Raw genomic sequence first — 22,457 nt, forward strand, 5'->3', positions numbered from 1 at the left:
AAGGTGTACATTTTTTAGAGTCGATCTTTCCTAAGCCCACCTTTCCTTATGAGAAGGCAGCATCGCTGTTATGCTGGTTTTCTGAAGGAAACACCTCACTGCCGTCACACCTCTGTACAGTCAGCAGTACGACTTCGCCTTCGGACCTTGAATTTGCTGCTTTTAGTCTTACCGTTATTCAACCGACCTGTCTGGCATGATAGGACCTTGAAGAGCGATTGTTCCAGCCAGTATAGCTCGATTGGTTCATCACGATGGGCGAGCCAGACCATCGCATCAAGGTAGCAGCAACAGTCGGGTGGCTGTGAGTAACAAGCTTGTTATACACAAATAAATTTAGTACTGTTATATTTCAACAGTTTAATAGTGTATTGTTCATTCAATTACATTAATGATGAATATAATATATACTCCCTACGTTTCCTCCCAATTTATTTCCAATCATGTAAGTGTTCACATCCAAAGCGATTCTCTGTATATTCATCCCGGAAATAATAAATAATTTACCTACTCATAATGAGCTTGTTAGTAATTAAAACAAAAATAAAACCACTTCATTCTGATTTATAAGAGAATAATTAATTCACTAGGTCATTTATTGCTTCGCGCATATAGATAATGTTGTATTTCTGATTTCTTGTATGTGTAGGGACCTAGGGAATATATAGAAATGAATCACTTCATAGGTTATTTTGAAGTTTAGTCAAATTTGAGGTATTAATAGGTGTATAATTTATATGTGAAAAGTAATAGAATTGTATTATTTTTTTTCAAGGGATTATCGTTGATTATACGTTATCAATGTTGAATATATTGTATCAAAATTATTGAATATCTTCTCAAGGCACATATGTTTGATGCTAATTTCTGTAATTCGTTAACTAGTTTGGAGAAAAACCGTATACACTCGACTTTAAGTCAGAGTTTTTGTATAGGGGCTAGCGATGTTTATTATCTGTTTGCTTAAATAAAAATAAACTTGTCTAATGGTCATAAGTTTAGGGCTCTTATGAGTAAAACAATAACACTTCAAAGTGTAAATAACTTCTAAAGTGGCAACCAGTTATTAATAAAAATGATATATTTGTAATATCCCAATGAGTAGAAAAATTAAGTTTTTAAAATTCCTGACATTTCGTGACTCAGTGAAAGCCACTTCTTCAGAAAAGAAGTGGTTTATTAGAGGTGGGACATTTTTATTAATAACAATCTACCTAACGCTCAATTTATTTGAAATCATCAAGTCAAACGTGTTAGTGACACCTACAAACTCAATAGTAACCAGTTAGCTAGAAACAGTAAAAATCAGAATTATGAGATCGCACCAGCTAGTTCATAAATAAAGAATGATAAATTGACGTCTAGGATAATCAAATATATTTAACTAGTTAAGTAATTGCTTTACATGTTTAATAATGGATGTCTCTTTGTCTCATGAAATCTATTATGAGACGACAGACTACTGTATTATTGGTAGTTGTTAACTGTTTCGGTTCAGAAAATAACAATGTGATTTACTATAATAATACCGAATTGTACAACTAGTTATGAAGTAGTATATGTTAGTGGTTAAATCTTCTTTCATGACAGTTCAGAATTATAGTTCGTTGTTATGATCTTATCTTGTCATATCTATGATTTGATATCCTCATTTAGATCTTTACGAAATTCTTCCATATTATTTAATTCATGACATTTTTTCCTCTTGATGTATAATTACACTGCTAACAATTCAGTAGATAATAAATTATATATAGTTGAAATCATGAGTCAATTGAAGCTAGACCACCATGGAAAACCTGGAAGCATTGGGCGGCCGTTTCGTCCCATTGTGGGACTCCTCAGCAGTGCGCACCCACAATAGGACGAAACGACCCTCCAGTGCTTCCAGGTTTTTCATGGTGGTCTAGCTTCAAATGACTCATGATTTCAACTATATAAAATTACTAGAATCTCCACAAGACCCCCTTCTGATAAAGATAATAAATTAGTTAACACATGATATTCACAAGTATAGATCAGACTAAAGAGTTTATAATTGTTATAAAATTTATTTTGTATTGTTTGTTTGTATATTCCCACTGATGTTTAAAACTTCAATTGATCAGTCTCTTATTGGCATACGTGCATTCTGTGCCGATTGTTTCGATATTGCCTTCAGTCTCAAACATTATAAGCAAAGATGGATGGTGGCTAGATACATTCAATGAATAACTTATATTTCTGCTTCTTATGTTAACTGAATATACCAGTAGAGTTTTATTTTGAACTCTTCTGGTAAAATATATTGATAGTTAAAAGATGTCTAGTCAATACTGTATAGCACAAATGGAAGCAGTAGTGATATTATCCTAATACTTTTTATTAATAGGCTCTTTAAAATAGCTTGTTTTTGTTACGTCCTTGATCTGTCTATCCAATGCCTTGCAGAGAATAACTTGTTGAAATCCAGATTCAGACCTTGATCGATAGGCTGACTGGCTTGACCTTGCGTGATTTCAAAGTTAGGCTAACTGCTTGGACTAGAGAGATGAAAACTATTCTATCACCTGATTGGTTGACAAGCACTCGATCCATTCCCAATTCTGATCTGGTTCCTGATTCCGATCAGTGTAAAAAAATACATGAATAAATAGATGACTAAAGAGATAGCAACGCACAAACAATTAGGGAAATACAATTACGTCCAGAACTGGCGATTAGGGTAAAAAATAGACTACAAAATTTTACGTTTAAATTACAATGGCTCTTGAGCAGAAAAAGCTATGGCAGTGTATCGTACATCAAACGGAAGCTTATGGTTTGTAGAATAAACTAGGGACAGAAATAAATGTTACTGTTTTAAAAGTTCTGAATTAAACTAAATAACGTCCCCAAAAGTAGCTTCCGTAGTTTGTCAAGGCTTCTTATTTCTTTGTTCATACCATTTTTCAATTATTTCCAATTACTAATTATATTCAACAAATAAGGGTCATATTTGTGTTAGAGCACACACACACACTTCATCTTTTAGTCTGGCTATGTTTTTTTTCTCAAAATAGTTTTACTTGTTTAGATAATTAACGACGAGATTTTTCCACTCGCTGTTTACAGACCTATTTCATTGCCATTGTCTGCAATCAGTTTTGTATTATCATTTTCTTTTCCGCTTCTGTCTAAAATAATTTATGAAATTTGGCACAGCTGGCAATAGTAATAAAAAATGGTAACAGCTTGCAGTAAAAATAAGACAGTGTTACAATGAGAGTTAGAGAATAAAAAGTAACGAATTTAAAAATTTCAACAGATATACAATACTACTAATAATAATAATGGTAAACTATAATCTTTATGTTGTCTTCACACATCTCTACTACTTCAAATCTTTTTTTAAAATCATTGTCTAACTTTACCTTGTGACTCAGTACTTGCAGAAATTACTGTCCTCCTCCTAACTTGAAATCAATATTTGATTTGAAAAACTGATTCTCCATCATCACACTCGGACAGTTATCAAACATCTCAATTGCTTGGTCTAAGAAATGACGATTTAGTATTGCTTCAAGGTTTCTGGGGAAAGAATGGTTTTTTGAATGTTGCCTTTATCTTCGCAAATATCCCTTTCATATCGAAAATCTGTTTCCTTCATCATTATATTGAAAATAACGATACTAATATTGGTTTTCCAAAATACTTCAAAAGAATTGACTTAAATTCTCTACGTTAAACGTGATTTTGAACCTCACTACTTCTGACTCTATGTTATCTAAAACCACATCTGAGTATATATGGAAGATTTCTTCCAATACCTATTATCTTATATAGCTTGTTATATACAGTTTTGTTTTTATGATGTATCTTCTTCATTATTTGCTGAGTGGATGCTTCATCTCAATACTATCCATTACGTCGTTTATAAGATATTAAACAAATCTATATATGGTTGTAAATTTATTCGTTCACAGTAACCTACTATGATTTTGACTACTTCTCAAAATAAATCTAGTGAACTACTCTCCTAGGTTTTCACTTTATAATCATATATGAAGCGTGAACTTAAGAAAGTCATGTAACATTCTAAGATTTCTTTTTTAATTTGCATAAATCTTAATGGCTTGGTAAAACGAAAAATATGTTAAATTCATTTATTAAAATCTTGCATATACTTGGGTTTTTTTATCACCATTAGTCAATTTCACTCAATTTGTTTTACGGATTTTTCTTAGAGTCCATGGTCAGATTTTTCTTCTTCAAGACGAAGTCAACGAAAAAGTCGAAGTTCAAATAATCATTTCCAAAGTCAACCACTTGATTCAAAGAGTACATGGAATGGTAAAGCTCTATAATCTTACGTTTAATATTTCTCAGTAATCAGTTTCCCTTTTTTAATTGTTTAGTGTTTGTAAAACGTTATAGGTTTATAATTTTAACTCCACAGCGTTAATATATTGGTAGATACTTATTTCATTTATTAGTTGATAAAATATATAGATTTGCTGAAATCCTCCATCCGTTTCTGTTTGAAATTGCATGAAAGTGTTAGACTGACTTAAAAACCTACAACTTATAATCTAAATCAGTGACTTTAAGTCATCTTTTTTTCACAATGGGGAAAACAACTGTAAAGAGTGAAAGTAATATTGTCTGTGTGTTTGTGCACATCTTATCTGAAGTACACAAATTATTGAGTGAAGAAATTTAGAATTATTTTGCACTGTTTATCATTTGGAGAAATATATATGTGGTGCTTTAGCGGTTAGAATACTTAGCTTTCAACTAGTAAGTCACAGGTTTGTGTTCCTCTTCATCTATGATGAGTTAGACAGTCGAGTTGTATCACTAGGTCTTACACAATAAAGTTTCGCCCAAAATCGAGTATTCATACTTATTACACAGGTTATTATTATTTCTCAGTTAGTAAAATACATTGGCTGTACAATTCATTATCCTGACTTAATTCAAGTTTAAATTATTTTGTACTTATTGTGCAATCAGTAATTACCGAAACAATCTACCTTAATATGTGCAGTTGAGATAAATGAGTAAATAATTGATCTAACAAATGTGAGTTTTATTTCATTACATATGCATTTATGAGGGCTGTTTTCATATGAGTATCACGTTTAATGATATTATTAAAGCACTAGTTTAATAAATATTCTCGTCTCCGTTGATACCTATTTAAATGGAGAACTTTACGGGAGAAACTTTTATGATGAAATACTAACAGATATATCTGTTAACCTTCTTAACAGACGAAAAATAGACTGATATTTGAGGTTCTAATTCCATTTGCTCCTTTAATGATTTTCAAATCATCATTGTATGCCGTTAAACTGTACTGTATGAAATTTCAGATCACATTACCATTCTACACTTCGGTATTATAAACAGAAAAAAAAGAAAATATAACTGTGATTGTACACTCAATTGTTGAGTCACTTTATAAGTTATTCCGTTGCTGATTATTGGCGTATGGTGCTGAAGAGTTCCATGAGGAGATGAAACCACTACTCAGTAATTCATAGTCTTACTAGTTGTCTAATTTTAGTCATATGATGATATGAACTGTCTACATATTATTTTCTAAAGAAATTCTGCTTCCTATTCTTTGTTTTTCTTTACAATTTTCTAGGTTTTACAACTGTTGTTCGTTCACTTATTCGAAATAAAATTTACATTATGGCTTGTTTTTGTATATGTTCAGAAATGTTTATTGTTGTTGGATTTGCATCATTTTTACCAAAATATTTAGAAATGGGATTTCGAATTAATAAATCGTCAAGCAGTTTAATAGCTGGTAAGTAGCAATTAGTTAATTTATTTCCATTATATATATAAACAGAGGGAAAACAAAATCATAACTAGACTGCATATATGAATGATGTAAATGATAATGGATGATAATAGCCTACATTATTGAAGTTATTGTATTATATATTAGTTAGTAATGGGTATATTACTAAACCCTTACTATATATGTACCTTTTTTTGTAAATATATACATCAGTTATTGAAATTGGTATGTTGTAGTTTGTTCAGATAATGTTGCTCAGGTTTTTTGTTGAAAATAAAGTACAATCAACTGACTGAATATTAATACATCAAGTTAGGAATAAAGCAAACTATGATGCTCAAAAACAAGTTGTAGGTTTTGGTTTACTTACAAATTTGAGATATGGGCTGCATCAGTCAGTCATTTTAAGTTATATTAGGACATGATACGATTTTTTTGTATCGTCACAACTAGCCTCGTTCATACAGTGTTAGAAGAAATCATCTAAAGGAAATCAGAGAGAAGAAAATGAACATGGTGAAATAATTATTTCCATCAGGTCATTAACTATTGTTCCTAGTTGTCATATGCTAAACAGAAATGAATAACCTGTATCAGGAGTGGTGTAGTTTAACTTGGGGAAACCCTTTAGACGATGTCTTGCATCCAGTTCCGTGAACAAATAAATATTTTACTATTCCGAACTTACGTTATCTTATCCACCTCTTGGTATTTTTTCGTAGCTTTTCTAGCTATCCCGTTATAAGTCCTCTCTGCTTTATGACAATCAATCATAATTTTGTAAAAATCATTCTACCACTAAACATCTACTCCTAAGGTCTTTCTGTTGTCATGTGGACGATAGACAGATATAATAATGTAACATCAGACAAAAGTTCATCCGAGAGAGATGAATACAAAAAGCACTTCACTAAAAGTGCAACAGACAGGTGAAGAAGTGTTTATACGTGTTTCTTTTTTTATGGTGTAGAGATAATTCGTGGTTGTAGTTACATATTATTCTTGAATATAATTAGTTACTACAAACATCGATTTCCAATCCCACTATCTGAGAGATCTTTGATTATCGCACTGAAGTTTTCATTCACAAACGATAGTTGAAGTTACAATAAAATCCTTTTGGGACATAATCTGAACTTCCTGTTCTTTTAAACTACTGATTCAGTGCTCTTCCAAATAAGGTTTGATATACAATTTTTGGTCTGGTGTATTGATATCATTTCAATTAGCTGAGTTTTTACTGATTATTATGTAAGCAAATAATTACGCAACTAACCACGCTGGTCACTCAGTTATCACTTTCCTCAATCAGAATCGATATGAAACAAATAGAGTAATCGATTGCCGAATAGATAATTACACTTTTTAATAAAACCTTTGTACTCAAACTAAGTTTTGTATACAAAGATGATAATCGATGTGATTTTCTTGCCTAACGTTTTCAGACAAATACACATGTGTTGTGTAGATTATCAATCTGGTCGTCATACGTTTGATTGAGTAGTGTATTCTTTTCCGCTATTAACGTTCCTAACTACTTATATTAATTGGAATTGTAACATGATAAGACTTGTATATAATGTTATATTACGTCTTGATATGGTATAAATGCAAATCTGTGGTCATGTGAGACGACCAAATACCAAACATACATGGAATACTAGTTGTCAAGATCAAAACAAGCATTGTTAGTCGGAACTCGTGATCCAATGATTTTTAATATTGAATTGTAAAAGAATAAGTTAGAGTATTCTGCATTTAAATATCAGATTGTTATATAGGTACTATGTAATTGCTCTCTTTTGTTTTTTCCTGTCTGTACCTCCTTTTTATATTTAAAAGAATATTTATGGATGGATTTACTGTTGCTTCTATAGTCATTGCTCTTCAGTTATTTTGTTTTTTAATCAATGTTTGTCATCGTTTGGCCTACTCCTATTCTTTGTTTTAGCCCAGTAATCACTTTTAGATATTTCATGCATTAGACTATAACTGACATCTGCTTTTGAATGAACTACAGGTAATAATATCCAACTGTCCATACAGTGGAGTTTGGAAGGAAATTGTTACTGTTTTAACTCCTTACTCTAACGGTTTTTAATGGAATTCTTGACTCGTTGATCTGTGATCGATTTTTATTAAGCGATTATTTTAGAACTGATAATTATTCTTTATTGTTGGGATTATAATGGACCAATAGTTCATTGTTTTAAGGATTCAGTTCTGATTCATCTAATCTCACAGGTTTAAGATCATTTGTTTTAACAAAGTTCGTCCAATGTATTGTATTTAACGATTGAATCATAATTGTATCTCAACAATAAATACATGAAATCATACTTAATTGACTACTGAATTTATTAGTTCGTGCTATTTTCATTTCAACTATAGGTTTTTCCTACTGAAACTGAATCATTTGTCAGGTACTGATTAGTGTACTTGGTTTTGATCCATGCTTTAGGTGTAATAGATACTGATACTAACCGATTGCTCGAACCGAAGTATGTGTGGTGGGGCTTGGACCCCATGATCTAATGAGTAAAAGTTGAACGTCTTAACTACTGCTGAGCTACTGTTCCTTTTATTTAAATTATGCAAATGTTCTGTTTATCTAATGTACCGGCTAGAGTACTACCAACTATTTTAACAGTCGTTTGACATTTCCTACTAGCTAGTTTTAGATGTATGTTATTGGGAATTAAATTTCCTTATCTGATGGTCAATCATCATTACTGTTAACATCTGGTACACAAATGTGTACCTGTATAAATTGCCAAATCCTACATCAGCACAATGAAACAAGAAATTAAGAAGATGCGGAGAATAGACGAGGAATTGATTATAACTCCTATGAAAATCTAAACATGACAGATCCTATTCAAAAGAAGGAAACAGGATCAGAGCAGACAAGAGGGTACATTTGAAGTGAAAGAAGAAACTAAATAAATAAATAAAATAACTGACCGGAGACAATGGAGCTTAAAAAAAATCCAACACGAAAAATTCTTTCAGTCAAAGAAGTTTCCCTCACATTTATGAGGAACATAAGACCAGGTCTGATTGTGTCTCAAGCCACTGAGTTGCACTATCTCTCGAACCCTATCCAGGTAATCGTAATGGACAGAAAAATGACAGTCTTATACAGCCTTCTTTCGTACCACAATGCCAAGTCATAAACTGACGACCTCTCCTCTTCCTCACTTCGTCCCAGCATCATCAAACAATATACGATGTGGAAGCCTTTGGGATAACATTCGTAACACATATCCTTGTCACTGATGCCAATGTTCTAAGATGGAGCCAGTAATCAATTTACTGCGACTGTGTCCTAATACATATCCACGGACCTCAACACAACTAACATGGTGTTGCCATTGAATGTGAACAATCCCTTGCAGACAACACAGATATCACGAACATTCTCGGCTCAGAGACTCCATGTTTGCAAAGGTAGACCAGGACTGTTCTTCACTGGTGCGTTGCAAACGTGAAACTTTGCAGCCAGGCCAACATCAAGATGGTGCCAAGGATGACCTAAGCTGGAATAATCTGTTCTGGTGTCCACTACACAGATTGGTCTCATCACTGACGCGAACAGCAGCACTCACACAACTACTCATGTAAACGAACTTCCCAGCTGCTTCAAACGGCCTACCATAAAGAGAACAGACATAAGCTCCTGTCGGTCTTACAAAAGTGCTTTTCCCTTAGAAAGTATATGGCATAGTTACGGACTCTGATTTATCATCCATGGGAAATCGTGGAGGAATAGCAAGTTTGAGCAATCCTACCTAACTTTACTGCTTGAATGGAACAAAGGGTAGAAGTGGTTGTTTGCCCTTACTTTACCTGAGATGTTTTTGTACCGAGCCTGTTAGATTTAAATGAAATTCACAAATACACCTTTCTTCAACAGACAATCCCAGATTACAGTCTTGTCCGGCGTGTAAAAAAGGGTTGTGATATCAAGAAACACAACGACTTTTGGCTTACAGTAAAGTTTGAAAGTGCCTTAACACTTGACGTAGTGTGAAGATAAGATCAACAGATCCATGACCAGAGTGTAAACCAACCTACTTCTCACCAGTCATTCTTTCTTGTATTTTGAACAATTTGTGAAGTATGATAGTGGCCAATAGTTTGGATGAAATCGGGAATAAACTTACTCCTTCAATAGTTATTGCATGGATGATGTAAAACCCTATTAAAGATAGGGACAACAATCGCTTCATTTCAAAATGTTAAGAAATATTCTATTTTTAAACTTATCCAAAGGTTCTGATTGGTCTTCTGTCCAGAATATCGCCACAATATTTAAAAGCAGCTGGAGATAACTTGTCTGAGCCTGGTAATTTATGGCGCTACAGAAGTTAAAGTTACGTACGAAAATCCGTTTTTTCGGGTGGGTCAGTTGACGTAGGCTAGGGATATCAAGACAGTCTCATTGATGTTCCTGGAACATCAGGCTATCTAGACGTTTCCCCGAAAAACTGCCTATCGTTCGAGATACCTTCAGATGTCACTGACTGATGTTCCATCAACCTCACAAATTGTTTAACATACACCACGCTTCTTGATGGCGGCGGCCCGAATGAGTTGGAATAGCCTGCGCCAGTTTCCAGATGAAGCAGCTGTTTCAAACTCAACGGCGCACCCTGACCACCAGATTTCTCCATCCTTACGCAAACTTTGTATAATTTCCTCATGTACGTATCTATGTTTATTACTAAACTCATGGTTCGCCGGAGTAAATTGACGTGCACCTAGGAGGACTTTTCAAGAACCTTATGCTTTAGACTAAACGTTTCAGAAAGCCCTAAGAGACATGAACCACCGTTTCAGTGGCATCAGAAAAACGCATTCCATTCTTGTCTACACTTTACGGTTGACTGACTACAAGCTTGGGACCTGACTCGGTTTGATGTTTGGTTGGGACAGAAGCTATAACCAATTTGCTTATATCAATGCCTTTTAAAACGAGACGTTTGCTAGTCACTGAAATACAAGATAAGCTTGGTCACAGTTCAGATAGTTTCTCCAAAGTGATTGACGATCTTGTACACAGTCACTCCATCTGTAGCTGATCACGATGTGATCAATTTGATTCTAGTGTTAAATTGAAGAGGTGGGACCCCGAGCAGCATTTCGGGGATGTTTGTCCTGAAAGGTGGTGCTGACCAAAAACAAGTTGTTGTCTATACAAGGCTACAAGAAAAGATCACCGTTATCTGACCTGCGATAATCCCCATTGTTGTGTGAATCGAGAAATAAAGGGATATACAAAACGGAATTAAAAAGGAATCGTAAGATATGATAACGAGAGTAAGAAAAGTCATTTTCATTAATATTCATCTTTAAATTTGTGTTTGGTCTGGGATATTGCTTGGTTACCCATTCCGAAGTAAGTCTTTTTCATTGGGGCCCACTCCATTGGCCTTCGACTTACAAGCTTAATCCACAAAGCAGCAGAGCATGGTCAGGAGAAGCGCTCATGGTAAACGGTGACTAATGACGTGCTTATACGCCAATGAATCCCTCAGGATTCTGGAGCCCATGTGTACTGTTGATTTAAAATCAGCCTTTTCTAACTCTTTCAGGTGTATGCTCCGTGTCCACCGACTCGATCTTAAGGACTAGATTTTTGCTTCACTAAACAACACCCTGTCTTCAAGAAAACAGTGAACAGGACTTCCACGACATTGGCAACAAATAGTGACCACATGTGGTTATTTCGTTAGACCGATTAGACTCTACACTCTCGGTCGTATCAGAGCATTCGGAGGCTATAAGAAGATAATGTGACGGATGCATTACGACAGAGTTTACTTAATTTTACCCAGTGTCTCCAACTAGCGGTTACGAGTATTGTTCGGTGTCAACCCGTAGGTTTACATCTATGTGCATACCACAACTGCTTTATCTTTTTTCCTCTCTCTAAAATATTAATTCCTTCTGATATTGTTTGGAAGAAATGTCACTGACTGAATATCATGTATACTTTTGTCAACCAATGATTACTTGTAGGATAACTACATCAGTTATCTTTCTTCCCAAATTTTGAGCAGTTTATTTTTTAATGCTTGTTTTGTGGTTGTCCTTTTTTTAAAACTTCCATTTTCTAGTTCATTGTCCTCTTCGTTATTTCCACATGTTTTTGTATGTGACTGTTAATGTTTTTGTTACTATTCATATTTAAGTCTTGAGTTTATTGAGTCTTGTACATTGTAATATCAAATCGTATTACATCATCTTAATTAATTAGTAGAATAAGAATATTGCTTATTTTTGATTGTTTTTGGTATGCTACTAATCTGTTCTTCAATTTATTCGAAAGTATTTTTGAAGAAAAACACTAATAGTATACACACAGCAACAGCAAGTAACTGTTTACTGACGCAGTCAGACAAAACTTTACTAAATTATTCTGCTTCCGGTATTGTTTTGAACTATTCCCATCAAATCGAGAAATCATCATCTAACACTAATTTCTTCTTGCCATTACCTCTCTTCTTTATCAAACAACTCTCTGTTTGTAGTTGAAAATGTCTACTTCCTGTTGTTTGCTCGTATATAAACATTATCGATTTTCATTTTCTATCCGAGATGTGTGCGTATTTGACTAGTTTCAATCTCTTTCTTTCTCCTTTTATCTCTGTTTTAGGTGGTCTAATTGTACCCTGTGGTGCTCTCGGCATTTTAGTCGGTGGGATTATTCTTAATAGATTTCAATTTCGTCGTAAAGGTGAGTAAGCGGTTGATATTGGTCATTTATTTAATTAGTATTTATATACCATTTGGTGTTGATCTTGTTGTGCTAATGAGGTATGGCAACCTGGACTGATGCATATATGTGCTTGGTTCTACGTTACAGCTTACTGACTGACTGATGAAGTGATTGCCTGTAAACAAGTGTTAATATCAGTTGAAGAATCATGTTTTACAATTCAATAACTGAGTTTTGAACTCTTCTGACTGTAATTTAGTTTTGAGTTATAGTTTCACCCTTGATTAGAATGGTATAAGAAGTTTTGTATGATCGTGAAAGCGCGCTGCTGAATAGTCCTGTACTAGGACGAAACGACCGTTCAGTGCTTCTAGGTTTTCAGTGATAGTTCAGCTTGGATCGACTTGTGAATTCAACTGTGAAAATATTACAATCTTCATAAATCCCTATACTGATAATAAATAAGAGTTTTTATTGAGTGGTTCAATACATAAGAATAGATTATGGTGTATAACTTCGATTTTTTCTTATACAAAGATCAGTTTCATATATTGACATAGTATTTGCATAATTTGTCGTTTATATATTCATCTTTAAAGATTGTCTGTATATGTATGTTCTTTTAGTGTAAACAATTAGTCTCTGTCACACTTACACTGTTATTCTTTTAATAACATTGGAATGTTTTTATCTATTTGTTTATTTACATTTTATTTAATAGGTGCTATCCGATTTGTTCTCGTGATTAATTTGATTATTTTAGCTTGTATGTGTTCATTTTTCTTTTTGGGCTGTGGAAATCCCTCAATCGCTGGTTTAACTGTGTCTTATCCAGAAGAGTGAGTTATTGTATTAATTGTTTAGTGTTATAAATATTTTTTCTTATGATGGTGACAAATTATTATAGCCCAGGAAGATTATTTTACTGATATTGTGCTCTTTGACTATAATTACTCACTCAATCCATCAGTCAATCAAATTCAGTGACTAAATATACAAACTTCTAATCAAATTCATTTTGTGTTGTTTGTTTGAATCTTCCTATCGATGTTCAGGACTGCAATTGATTAATCTTTTATTGGCATACGTGCATCCTGTGTGGATCGCCTCTATATTGCCCTCAATCGCCGTTAGCTTCAAACAACATCGCGTTATCTACTTAGCTAAAAAGTGGATTTAAATTTCACATCGCACAACCCTGTGGCTGTCAGGACTCAGTAGCTAGCTAGCCACCATGCTTATCGAATTTTAATCACTTTTGAAGCTATGCACATAGCTCACTTCTGTCTAAAGTAGTTTGTGTTAATCGTATTGTTTGAGAAGACAACAAAGAGCTTCACAATTAAACCATTCAAATAAAAGAATGAAAATTTTGTGAAAAACTATTTTTGACTTTGGTTTTTCGAGATAAAAAAACGTTTAGACGGGGTTCTCATTACTTACCTAATATCCGTATTATATATATATATATAAACTGCAGTGGATACCTTTTACGTATACCGTCTACCATGATACTCAAAGGTAGGTGTGATATCAATTAAACCAAAAGAAATTTATAGGCTATCAAAAGAGGATATAATTTCAGTTCATAGAGTAATTGACTATTTAAATAAATCATCCTGGTGGCAGGGGTTTAATTTAAGGTAGAAAATCTGTCCGATAATTGTAATCTATGGTTAGAGAAATTTGATGACATGGCTCAAGATCGGTTTCCAACCATGCGTAGTTGTATTTTTACTTAATCCCCTCTGTATCTTGAGTTTAGCGTCATTCTGTTCTTCAATCTCAGTAAACCTCTATTTAGTCAAACTCCTTAGTGTGTTTAGCATTTCTGTTTATTGTTTCTCATTTTTTTGATTTTCATCTAGCTAAATTTCCTTTCTTATCATGTTGACGACAAAAGTAAATTATACGACCAAAATAAATTCGATTTGAGGTAATGCCCTTTGAACTTTTCGCGTTAAAATCAAAAGGCAATGACATATAGCTTGTAACTTGTTGAAAGCTGTCTAAGAGTTGATTAAAACCTACCAGTATTTAGCTACTAAGACGCTCAAATGTTATGGGACTGATAGTAAAGAACAAATTTGGACGATGCTTAGAATAACAACTAAAAAATGATTAGTTATTTTAGAGTAAAATAAGAGAAGAGAAATGAGATCGAAACGCCGTAACATTTTAGCATCATTCATAAATTTTTCAGTGTAAATTTCAAGCTTTTATGATTTTAGTTCACATACTATCGTAAACATTATTATCACAAAGCATTCTCACACTCTAAACTTAGTTTCTAACCCTAACTCCTAATGTTAATCCTAATTACCTATTATTACCCTAAATAATTCAAAAGGAAAAGTCCATTTCCTGCTTCGAAACGGTTGTATAGAGTTTACTTCTGTTTAATTCCATTTCCTATTTTTAATTACATTGATCTCAGTGAAATGTAATGCTTTTTTTCCCGTGACTTTAGTCATGTATATTGCTTGTTAGTTGTGTCTGACACTTATTAAGACCAAATATTTTTGATTTCGATTATCCATTGTTGTAATTGAACTGGGATTCAGGCTTAAATCATAGTCTTGGATCAACTAACTTACTCCTGTTACTCCTCGTGGAGGAGCATAGGCCGCCCACCAGCTTTCTCCATCCAACCCTGTCCTGGGCAATCCTTTCCAGTTCTTTCCAGTTGTTATTTATCCTCTTCATATCTAATTCTATTTCCCGAGGCAGTGTGTTCTTTGGCCTTCCTCTTTTCCGCTTCCCTTCAGGATTCCATGTTAGGGCTTGCCTCGTGATGCATTTTGGTGGTTTCCTCAAAATATGTCCTATCTATCTCCAACGTCTTTTCCTAATTTCCTCAACTGAAAACTAGTTTGTTCTCTACTACAACGTGTTGATGCTGATGGTATCCGGCCAACGGACATTGAGTATCATGTGTAGACAATTGTTTATAAATACTTTATTTTGATGATGTTTGTAGTAGTTCTGGAAGTTTGAGCTCCGTACAGTAGAACTGACTGTCTTGACATTCGTATTGAAGATTCTCGCCTTGATGTTAACTTGGAAACAATTGCTTTGAGTTGCGTATGTTGTTCAACTACAGGAATGTTGCCCTTCATTTGCAATCTGTGTCTTTACGTCTGCATCAGATCATCCTTGTTCATTGATGATACTTCCCAGGTGCGTGAAAGATTCCACATTTTCTCCATCAAGTGTGATTAGGTTGGTTTGTGTTCTTTGTGTTGTATTTGAGGATGTTGCTTTTTCACATGTGTATGTTGAGGCCTACTGATGCAAAGGCTCCTGCTACACTAGTTATCTTCATCTGCATTTGTTGGTATTCACTTAGTATTTTTGTTTGAATCTTCCCATTGATGTTTAGGATGCAACTGGTCAGTCTCTTATTGGCATATGTACATACTGTGCGTATTTTCTCGATATAGCCTTAATTCATAAACATTGTAAGCAAAGGTGAATAGTGGCTAGCAGTGGAATCCAGGACGTGCATTTCGTGGATAACGCGATGGCGTTTGAAGTGAAAGGTACTGGGTTCGAGTCCCAGAATGAACATCAACTCTGAGATGCAGGTATATCCAGCTGGCGAGTACCAAATAGGACGAAACGCGCGTCTTGGAATCCACTGCTCGCCACTATCGCTCTTTGCTTACAATGCATTTGTTGGTGTTTATGGGATAGAAGGGCTAGGTCATCTGCGAAGTTCACAAGGTCTTCCTGTCCACACTGCCAAACACTTCTTCGTAGTCAAGAAAGATGATGTATAGTGAAGAGTTTTATTAATTTGATTGCTCAACAATGATGAATAGTGTCGCGGTTTGGTCTGTTTACGACTGATCCTTACGGAGTCCAGCCTGTTGATCTTGAATTTGGGCATTCACTGAATCTTTAATTCGGTTCAACAACATTTGGTTGTAAACTCTTCTTGGTACTAATAGTAGTATGATTCCTCTGTATTTTTCGCACTTGCTGAGATCTTTCTTTGGTATCTTGATGAGATATCCTTCTTTCCCGTCTGCCGGCACTTCTCCCCCCCCCTCCCAAAGCTTTCTGAATAGAACTTGGAGTATGTTTGCAGTTACTTCTATGTATGACTTCATTGCTTTGGCTGGTTTGTTGTCTAGTGCTGCTTTCCCACTTTTGGTTTGTCAGATGACTGGCCATCCTGATTTCTTCTGTCGTTGTTGAGATAAGATGTATTGGAATGTCTGTTTGTGCTGCTTCGAAGTCTAGTGGGGCTAGTTTTATCAGGAGTTCTTCAAATCCCTTTACACACCTGTTCCTCTGTTCTCGAATCCCAGTGATTGGCTTGCCTCCTTTGTCCTTGACCGGTTTCTCTGGTTTACTAGATTTCCCTACTAGTTTCTTCGTTGTCATTTCGGTGTTTGATATTTTCTTGTGCTGCAGCTTTTTCCGCTGTCCTTGCTAGGTTTTCCACGTGTTCGCTTGTCAGCTCTAATACTCTTCTTCAGTGTATTCAGCTTGTGCCTTGACTTTCTCTGCTCTTGTTCGACTGTTGTTAGTTACCATCTTCTTGTTCTTCCTTTGTTGAATTTTGCCCTGGTTTTCGATAGAGATCCATTCCTTATTATTATTATTATTATTATTATCATTATTATTATTATTATTAGTTAGAAGTTAGCAGTCCAATAAATCGACATCTAAATAATGTACGTTCTTTTCGCTGCATATTGCCAGAAACCACGATATCTCTGATTGAGCCTTTTGTAGCTTGTACAACGAAAGGTTGTACACTTTTCAGAAACGAACCTGGATAGGTTGTGGGATGAATTTTCGTAATGATGTACTAAAACAAACAAAATTAGATAATTTGTTGACATATCTAGATAGCAGGAACAGGTAGCCCAGATGTTCAAGGAGGCCGCCTGTTGTGGTTCAGAACCTCCTGACACGTTGAAGTTAGTACTTCTTTGATCTCTTTACAGCTGTCATCTGTGGTAGTTTCTTATTCTTTGAGTAGATCTTGTAAGTCTTGGATTCTGTCATTGAAAGCTATCTTGATTTCGTTGAGTTTGTCAGTATGTCAAAAGAAGGCCGTATTGAACCTTTGTAATGCCGTTTCTACAGTTGTCCAGTGTTTCTTTAGCTTCAGTTTCATTTTGGAAACCACCAGGTGGTAATCTGAAGCTATGTCAACTCCTATTCTTGTTCTCATGTCCTCCGTCGACCTTCTGAATTTTTAGTGATACAAATATGACCTATCTGATTCTCCGCTGTTTGATGCTGTGAGACCCATGTAGGTTTGTGTATGGGTTTATATGGGAATGAGGAATGGTCAGGTCGTTTCCTGAGCACTTTCCTATGATTGATTGCAGCTTCTCATATAACTGACCGTTGTCTTGTTCCTTGGTATCGTTAGTAGTGCATAGCACTCGACAACAATGATCGTGATCGCCCCTTTTGTTTTGAGGGTTGCTGTGATCCATGTGATTCCCATCTTATAAGTGCTTTTCGTAGTTCTTTGGATACATTAGAGGAACTCCGTGCATGTGTGGAGGATTTTCTTGGTCATGAACAGAGTTAAGCAGCATCTTTCTCGAATGTAACCTTTTCTATCCAGCTTGGATCCAATGGGTTTTACTTATTCCAAGCAGCGCCAAGTTGTATCTCCTCATTTACGCGGTTATTTGATATATCCTTCTTGTCTCTAACATTGTCCGGACATTCCATATATTGTTGCTCTGGTTGTTAAAAGGGGCCTCATGACTTTGGAGAATCTCAACTTTCTCTATGAGGTGTTATAACTCTTCCGAATGACGTCCTTTAACTCTCAGGACAAAGTGTAAATGGTTGAAATTGTTTAACCTGGTTATCGTTTTTTAGCAAGGTTTTTTTTATCTACGGGATAGGATTCCTGGATGGTCTAGTCATAAAGTTTTCATTTTTTTTAGGCAGCACTATTAGTACATAGCTCCTTTTGACTGAAAGCTTCACTACTAAAACATTCATATGACAGAACACATCGCACCCAAAAGGAGTCTGTTTCCTCTCAGTACCTTAAATGTGCTGACTAGTACTGATTTGACAGTGGTCATTTAAAACATTAAGTGTCAAATTCCTGAAATTCGTTTTGCTTTTTAACTTGTTATCTCCGTGTTTGTATATATCCGTGTAATATTCTGTGTCTCGAACACAGCAGTTTTTGTTTCAAGCATCTGTGTGTCTAAATATTACATAATTCTTTCATTGTTTTACTACTGGTGATTCTGATTATACAATGTGTATTTGAAGTGATTTTATGTGGTTTACAATACTTATAATTCTATTTACCTCGATAATTGACTTTAAGCTTTCAAACTCATGTTCTTTTCTCACGCTGGGTATCGCCCCATATTTAGAACCAATCTGTTGTCACGCCTGTTCTCATTAGTAAAATATTTTATTTGTGACAAATGATTGATTGTCTAGGCTATTTTACAAAAACAGTCCAAAATTATCTCGTTTAATTTATTAATCATATCTGATCATTTATTCGTGGTTTTGTTTGAAATCTCACAGAAGAGTTCTGTCGGAAGCTGACACCAATAAGTTGCATCTTTCTAATATATAACCTCACCCACTAATTCCGTCCAAATTTTCTTGTCTACATTAATTTGTAATAGATTTTCCAAACCACTCACTTGCTATTATTTCATTTTTTTCGGGATCTCATTAAATTATAGTCATCAAACAATTGAATTTATTTTTGCCATAACTCATGCCAAATGTAAAATGATGACAAGTAGTTTAATAATAAGAAAGGTATTTAATCATTTATCTACTATTGTAAAACCACCGAATAATTTTTTTTTTAAAAAAGTATAAAAATGGTAATTTAGTCGACGAAGTTGCGAACCTATGGCTATTAAAGTGTTCACATCTTGTTAAATGTTAAACCACCTTTTGTTCTGTAAGTGTTTGCACTGAATAATACTGTGGTGTGAGCTACTTATATCGACATAAGTAGTATATATGGTGAGTAAGGAATAGAATAACTGACAGCAGAAGATTGAGAAGATGAAGAAGAGAAGAACAGAAATAAAAAGCAATTTGTGTGGAAATCCAGGAACGATGAAGCCTGAGGCAATTCAAGAACATTTTGCAAATAGTGTATCATAGCGTGGTTTTTGTATTTTACCAAGTAACGTTGTAATGTTTGCTAAATATATAGTTGGTTGTCCTCACCTGTGTTCTCATTCACAACAATACCATTATAAGCTAGTACTTACTTACTTACTTACGCCTGTTACTCCCAGTGTAGCATAGGCCACCGGCCAGTATTCTCCAGCCCACTCTCTCCTCGACCTTCCTTTCTAATTCTATCCAACTTCTGTTCATTCATCTCATGTCTGTCTACATTTCTCGGCGTATTGTGTTGTTTGGTCTACCTCTCCTCCTTTGACCTTCAGGATTCCATATGAGGACTTGCCTTGTGACGCAATTAGGTGATTTCCTCAAGGTGTGCCCAATCCACTTCCAGCGCTTCTTCCTGATTTCTTCATCCGCCGGATGGAATCTGGTTTGTTCTCTCTCACAGTAGGTTGTTGCTGATAGTGTCTGGCCATCTGATCCGAAGTATCTTGCGTAGACAGCTGTTAATAAACACTTGTATCTTCTGGATAATGGCTTTCGTAGTTCTCCACGTCTCCGCCCCATACAGTAGAACTGTCTTGACATTTGTATTGAAAATTCTAACCTTGGTGTTGGTTGACAATTGTTTTGAGTTCTAGATGTCCTTCAGTTGTAAATATGCTGCTCTTGCTTTGCCAAACCGCGTCTTCACATCTGCATCAGATCCACCGTGTTCATCGATGATGCTTCCCAGATATGTAAAGGTTTCCACATCCTCCAAAGCTTCTCCGTCAAGTGTAATTTGATTGGTGCATATTGTATTGTATCGGAGAGTCTTGCTTTTCTCTTTGTTTATATTGAGACCTACTGCTACTGAGGCTGCTGCTACACTGGTCGTTTTCTCCTGCATTTGTTGTTGCGTTTGTGATAGAAGAGCCAGATCATCCGCGAAGTCTAAATCGTCAAGCTGCATCCTGCCTGTCCACTGTATCCCGTGCATTCCTCTAGATGTTGACGTCTTCATGATCCAGTCGATCACCAGGAGAAAAAGAAAGGGTGAGAGTAAGCAACCTTGTCTAACACCGGTCTTTACTTCAAACGAGTCCGTGAGTTGTCCTCCGTGGACGATTTGGCAGTTTAGTCCATCATAGGAGTTCCGTATGATATTGACTATCTTCTCAGGCACGCCGTAGTGTCGAAGAAGCCTCCATAGTGTCGTCCTGTCCACGCTATCAAATGCTTTCTCGTAGTCGATGAAGTTGATGTAGAGTGATGAGTTCCATTCGATTGATTGTTCCACAATGATACGTAGAGTTGCTATTTGATCTGTGCACGATCTATCCTTACGAAATCCAGCTTGTTGATCTCGAAGTTGGGCGTCCACGGAATCCTTCATCCTGTTTAACAACACTCTGTTGAAGACTTTCCCTGGTATTGAGAGAAGAGTGATGCCCCTGTAGTTGTCGCATTTGCTGAGATCGCCTTTCTTTGGTATCTTGATTAGAAGTCCTTTTTTCCAGTCTATTGGTACTTGTTCTTCATCCCAAATCTTACTGAAGAAGATGTGGAGTATCTTGGCAGTTGCTGCTACATTTGCTTTCAGTGCCTCTGCCGGGATGTTGTCTGGTCCCGCTGCCTTGCCGCTCTTGATTTGTCTAATGGCCATGCTGATCTCTTCAATTGTTGGTGGGCCAACATCGATTGGGAGGTCTGTGGGTGCTGCTTCGATGTTGGGTGGGTTCAGTGGAGCTGGTCGATTCAAGAGTTCTTTGAAGTGTTCTACCCACCTGTTTCGTTGTTCTTCAATGTCGGTGATTACTTTGCCTTCCTTGCTTTTCACTGGTCTTTCTGGCTTACGGTAATTTCCAGCAAGTTTCTTGGTTGTATCATACAGTTGTCTCATGTTTCCCTCTCTTGCAGCCTTTTCCGCTGTCATTGCTAAATCTTCCACATATTTACGTTTGTCGGTTCTGATGCTCCTCTTCACTTGCTTGTTTGCCTCTGTGTATTCGGCTTGTGCCTTTGCTTTTTCCGCTCTGGTTCGGCTGATATTGATTGCTGCCTTCTTGTTCCTCCTTTCTTCAATTTTATCCAGTGTACCAACAGTGATCCATTCCTTGTGATGGTGCTTCTTTTGGCCCAGAACCTCCTGACATGTTGAAACGATTGCCTCCTTGATACCTTTCCAGTTGCTCTCCATGGTAGTCCCCTCTCCATTGAGTAGATCATGAAAGGCCTGGAACCTGTTGCTGAGGGCTATGCTGAATTTGTTGAGTTTGTTTGCATCTCGAAGAAAGGCCGTATTAAACTTTTGTGATGTTGTCCGCCCAGTTGTCCAGTGCTTCTTAAGTTTTAGTTTCATCTTGGCGACCAGCAAATGATGATCGAATGCTATATCAGCTCCTCTTCTGGTTCTCACATCCTCCATCGTCCTCCTGAACTTTTTGTTGATGCAGATATGGTCGATTTGATTCTGTGTAGTGTGATCCGGTGAAATCCAAGTGGCTTTGTGTATGTTTTTGTGTGGGGATGTGGTGCCACCTATGACCAGTTTATTGAAGGCACATATGTTTGCAAATCTCTCACCATTTTCGTTCCTTTCTCCCAGTCCATGTCGTCCCATGACGTCTTCGCATCCAGTGTTGTCCATTCCAACCTTAGCATTGAAATCTCCCATCAGAATGGTCAGGTCCTTGGTTGGGCACTTCTCGAAGATCGACTGCAGCCTATCGTAGAATTGGTGTTTAGTTTCTTCATCGTAGTCGTTGGTCGGCGCATAACATTGGATGACGTTCATTGTAATACCCTCTCTCTTTGTTCTGAAGGAGGCTTTGATGATCCTTGGTCCATGAGATTCCCATCCCATCCAAT

General features: G+C 35.9%; 1 protein-coding gene across 1 annotated transcript in view; it reads left to right on the forward strand.

Annotated features, from left to right (window-relative positions):
• Smp_159140 (putative organic anion transporter) overlaps positions 1–22,457 on the forward strand; it is a 40,156-nt gene that overhangs the window by 11,578 nt on the left and 6,121 nt on the right. Inside the window, exons 5-8 of the mRNA XM_018794966.1 lie at positions 4,206–4,311; positions 5,615–5,779; positions 12,438–12,518; positions 13,222–13,339. Of these exons, the coding sequence (XP_018649325.1) occupies positions 4,206–4,311; positions 5,615–5,779; positions 12,438–12,518; positions 13,222–13,339 (470 nt within the window). The remainder of the gene's footprint in view (positions 1–4,205; positions 4,312–5,614; positions 5,780–12,437; positions 12,519–13,221; positions 13,340–22,457) is intronic.

Source organism: Schistosoma mansoni, chromosome 1 (genome assembly GCF_000237925.1).
Source record: "Schistosoma mansoni strain Puerto Rico chromosome 1, complete genome".
Classification (NCBI taxonomy): domain Eukaryota; kingdom Metazoa; phylum Platyhelminthes; class Trematoda; order Strigeidida; family Schistosomatidae; genus Schistosoma; species Schistosoma mansoni.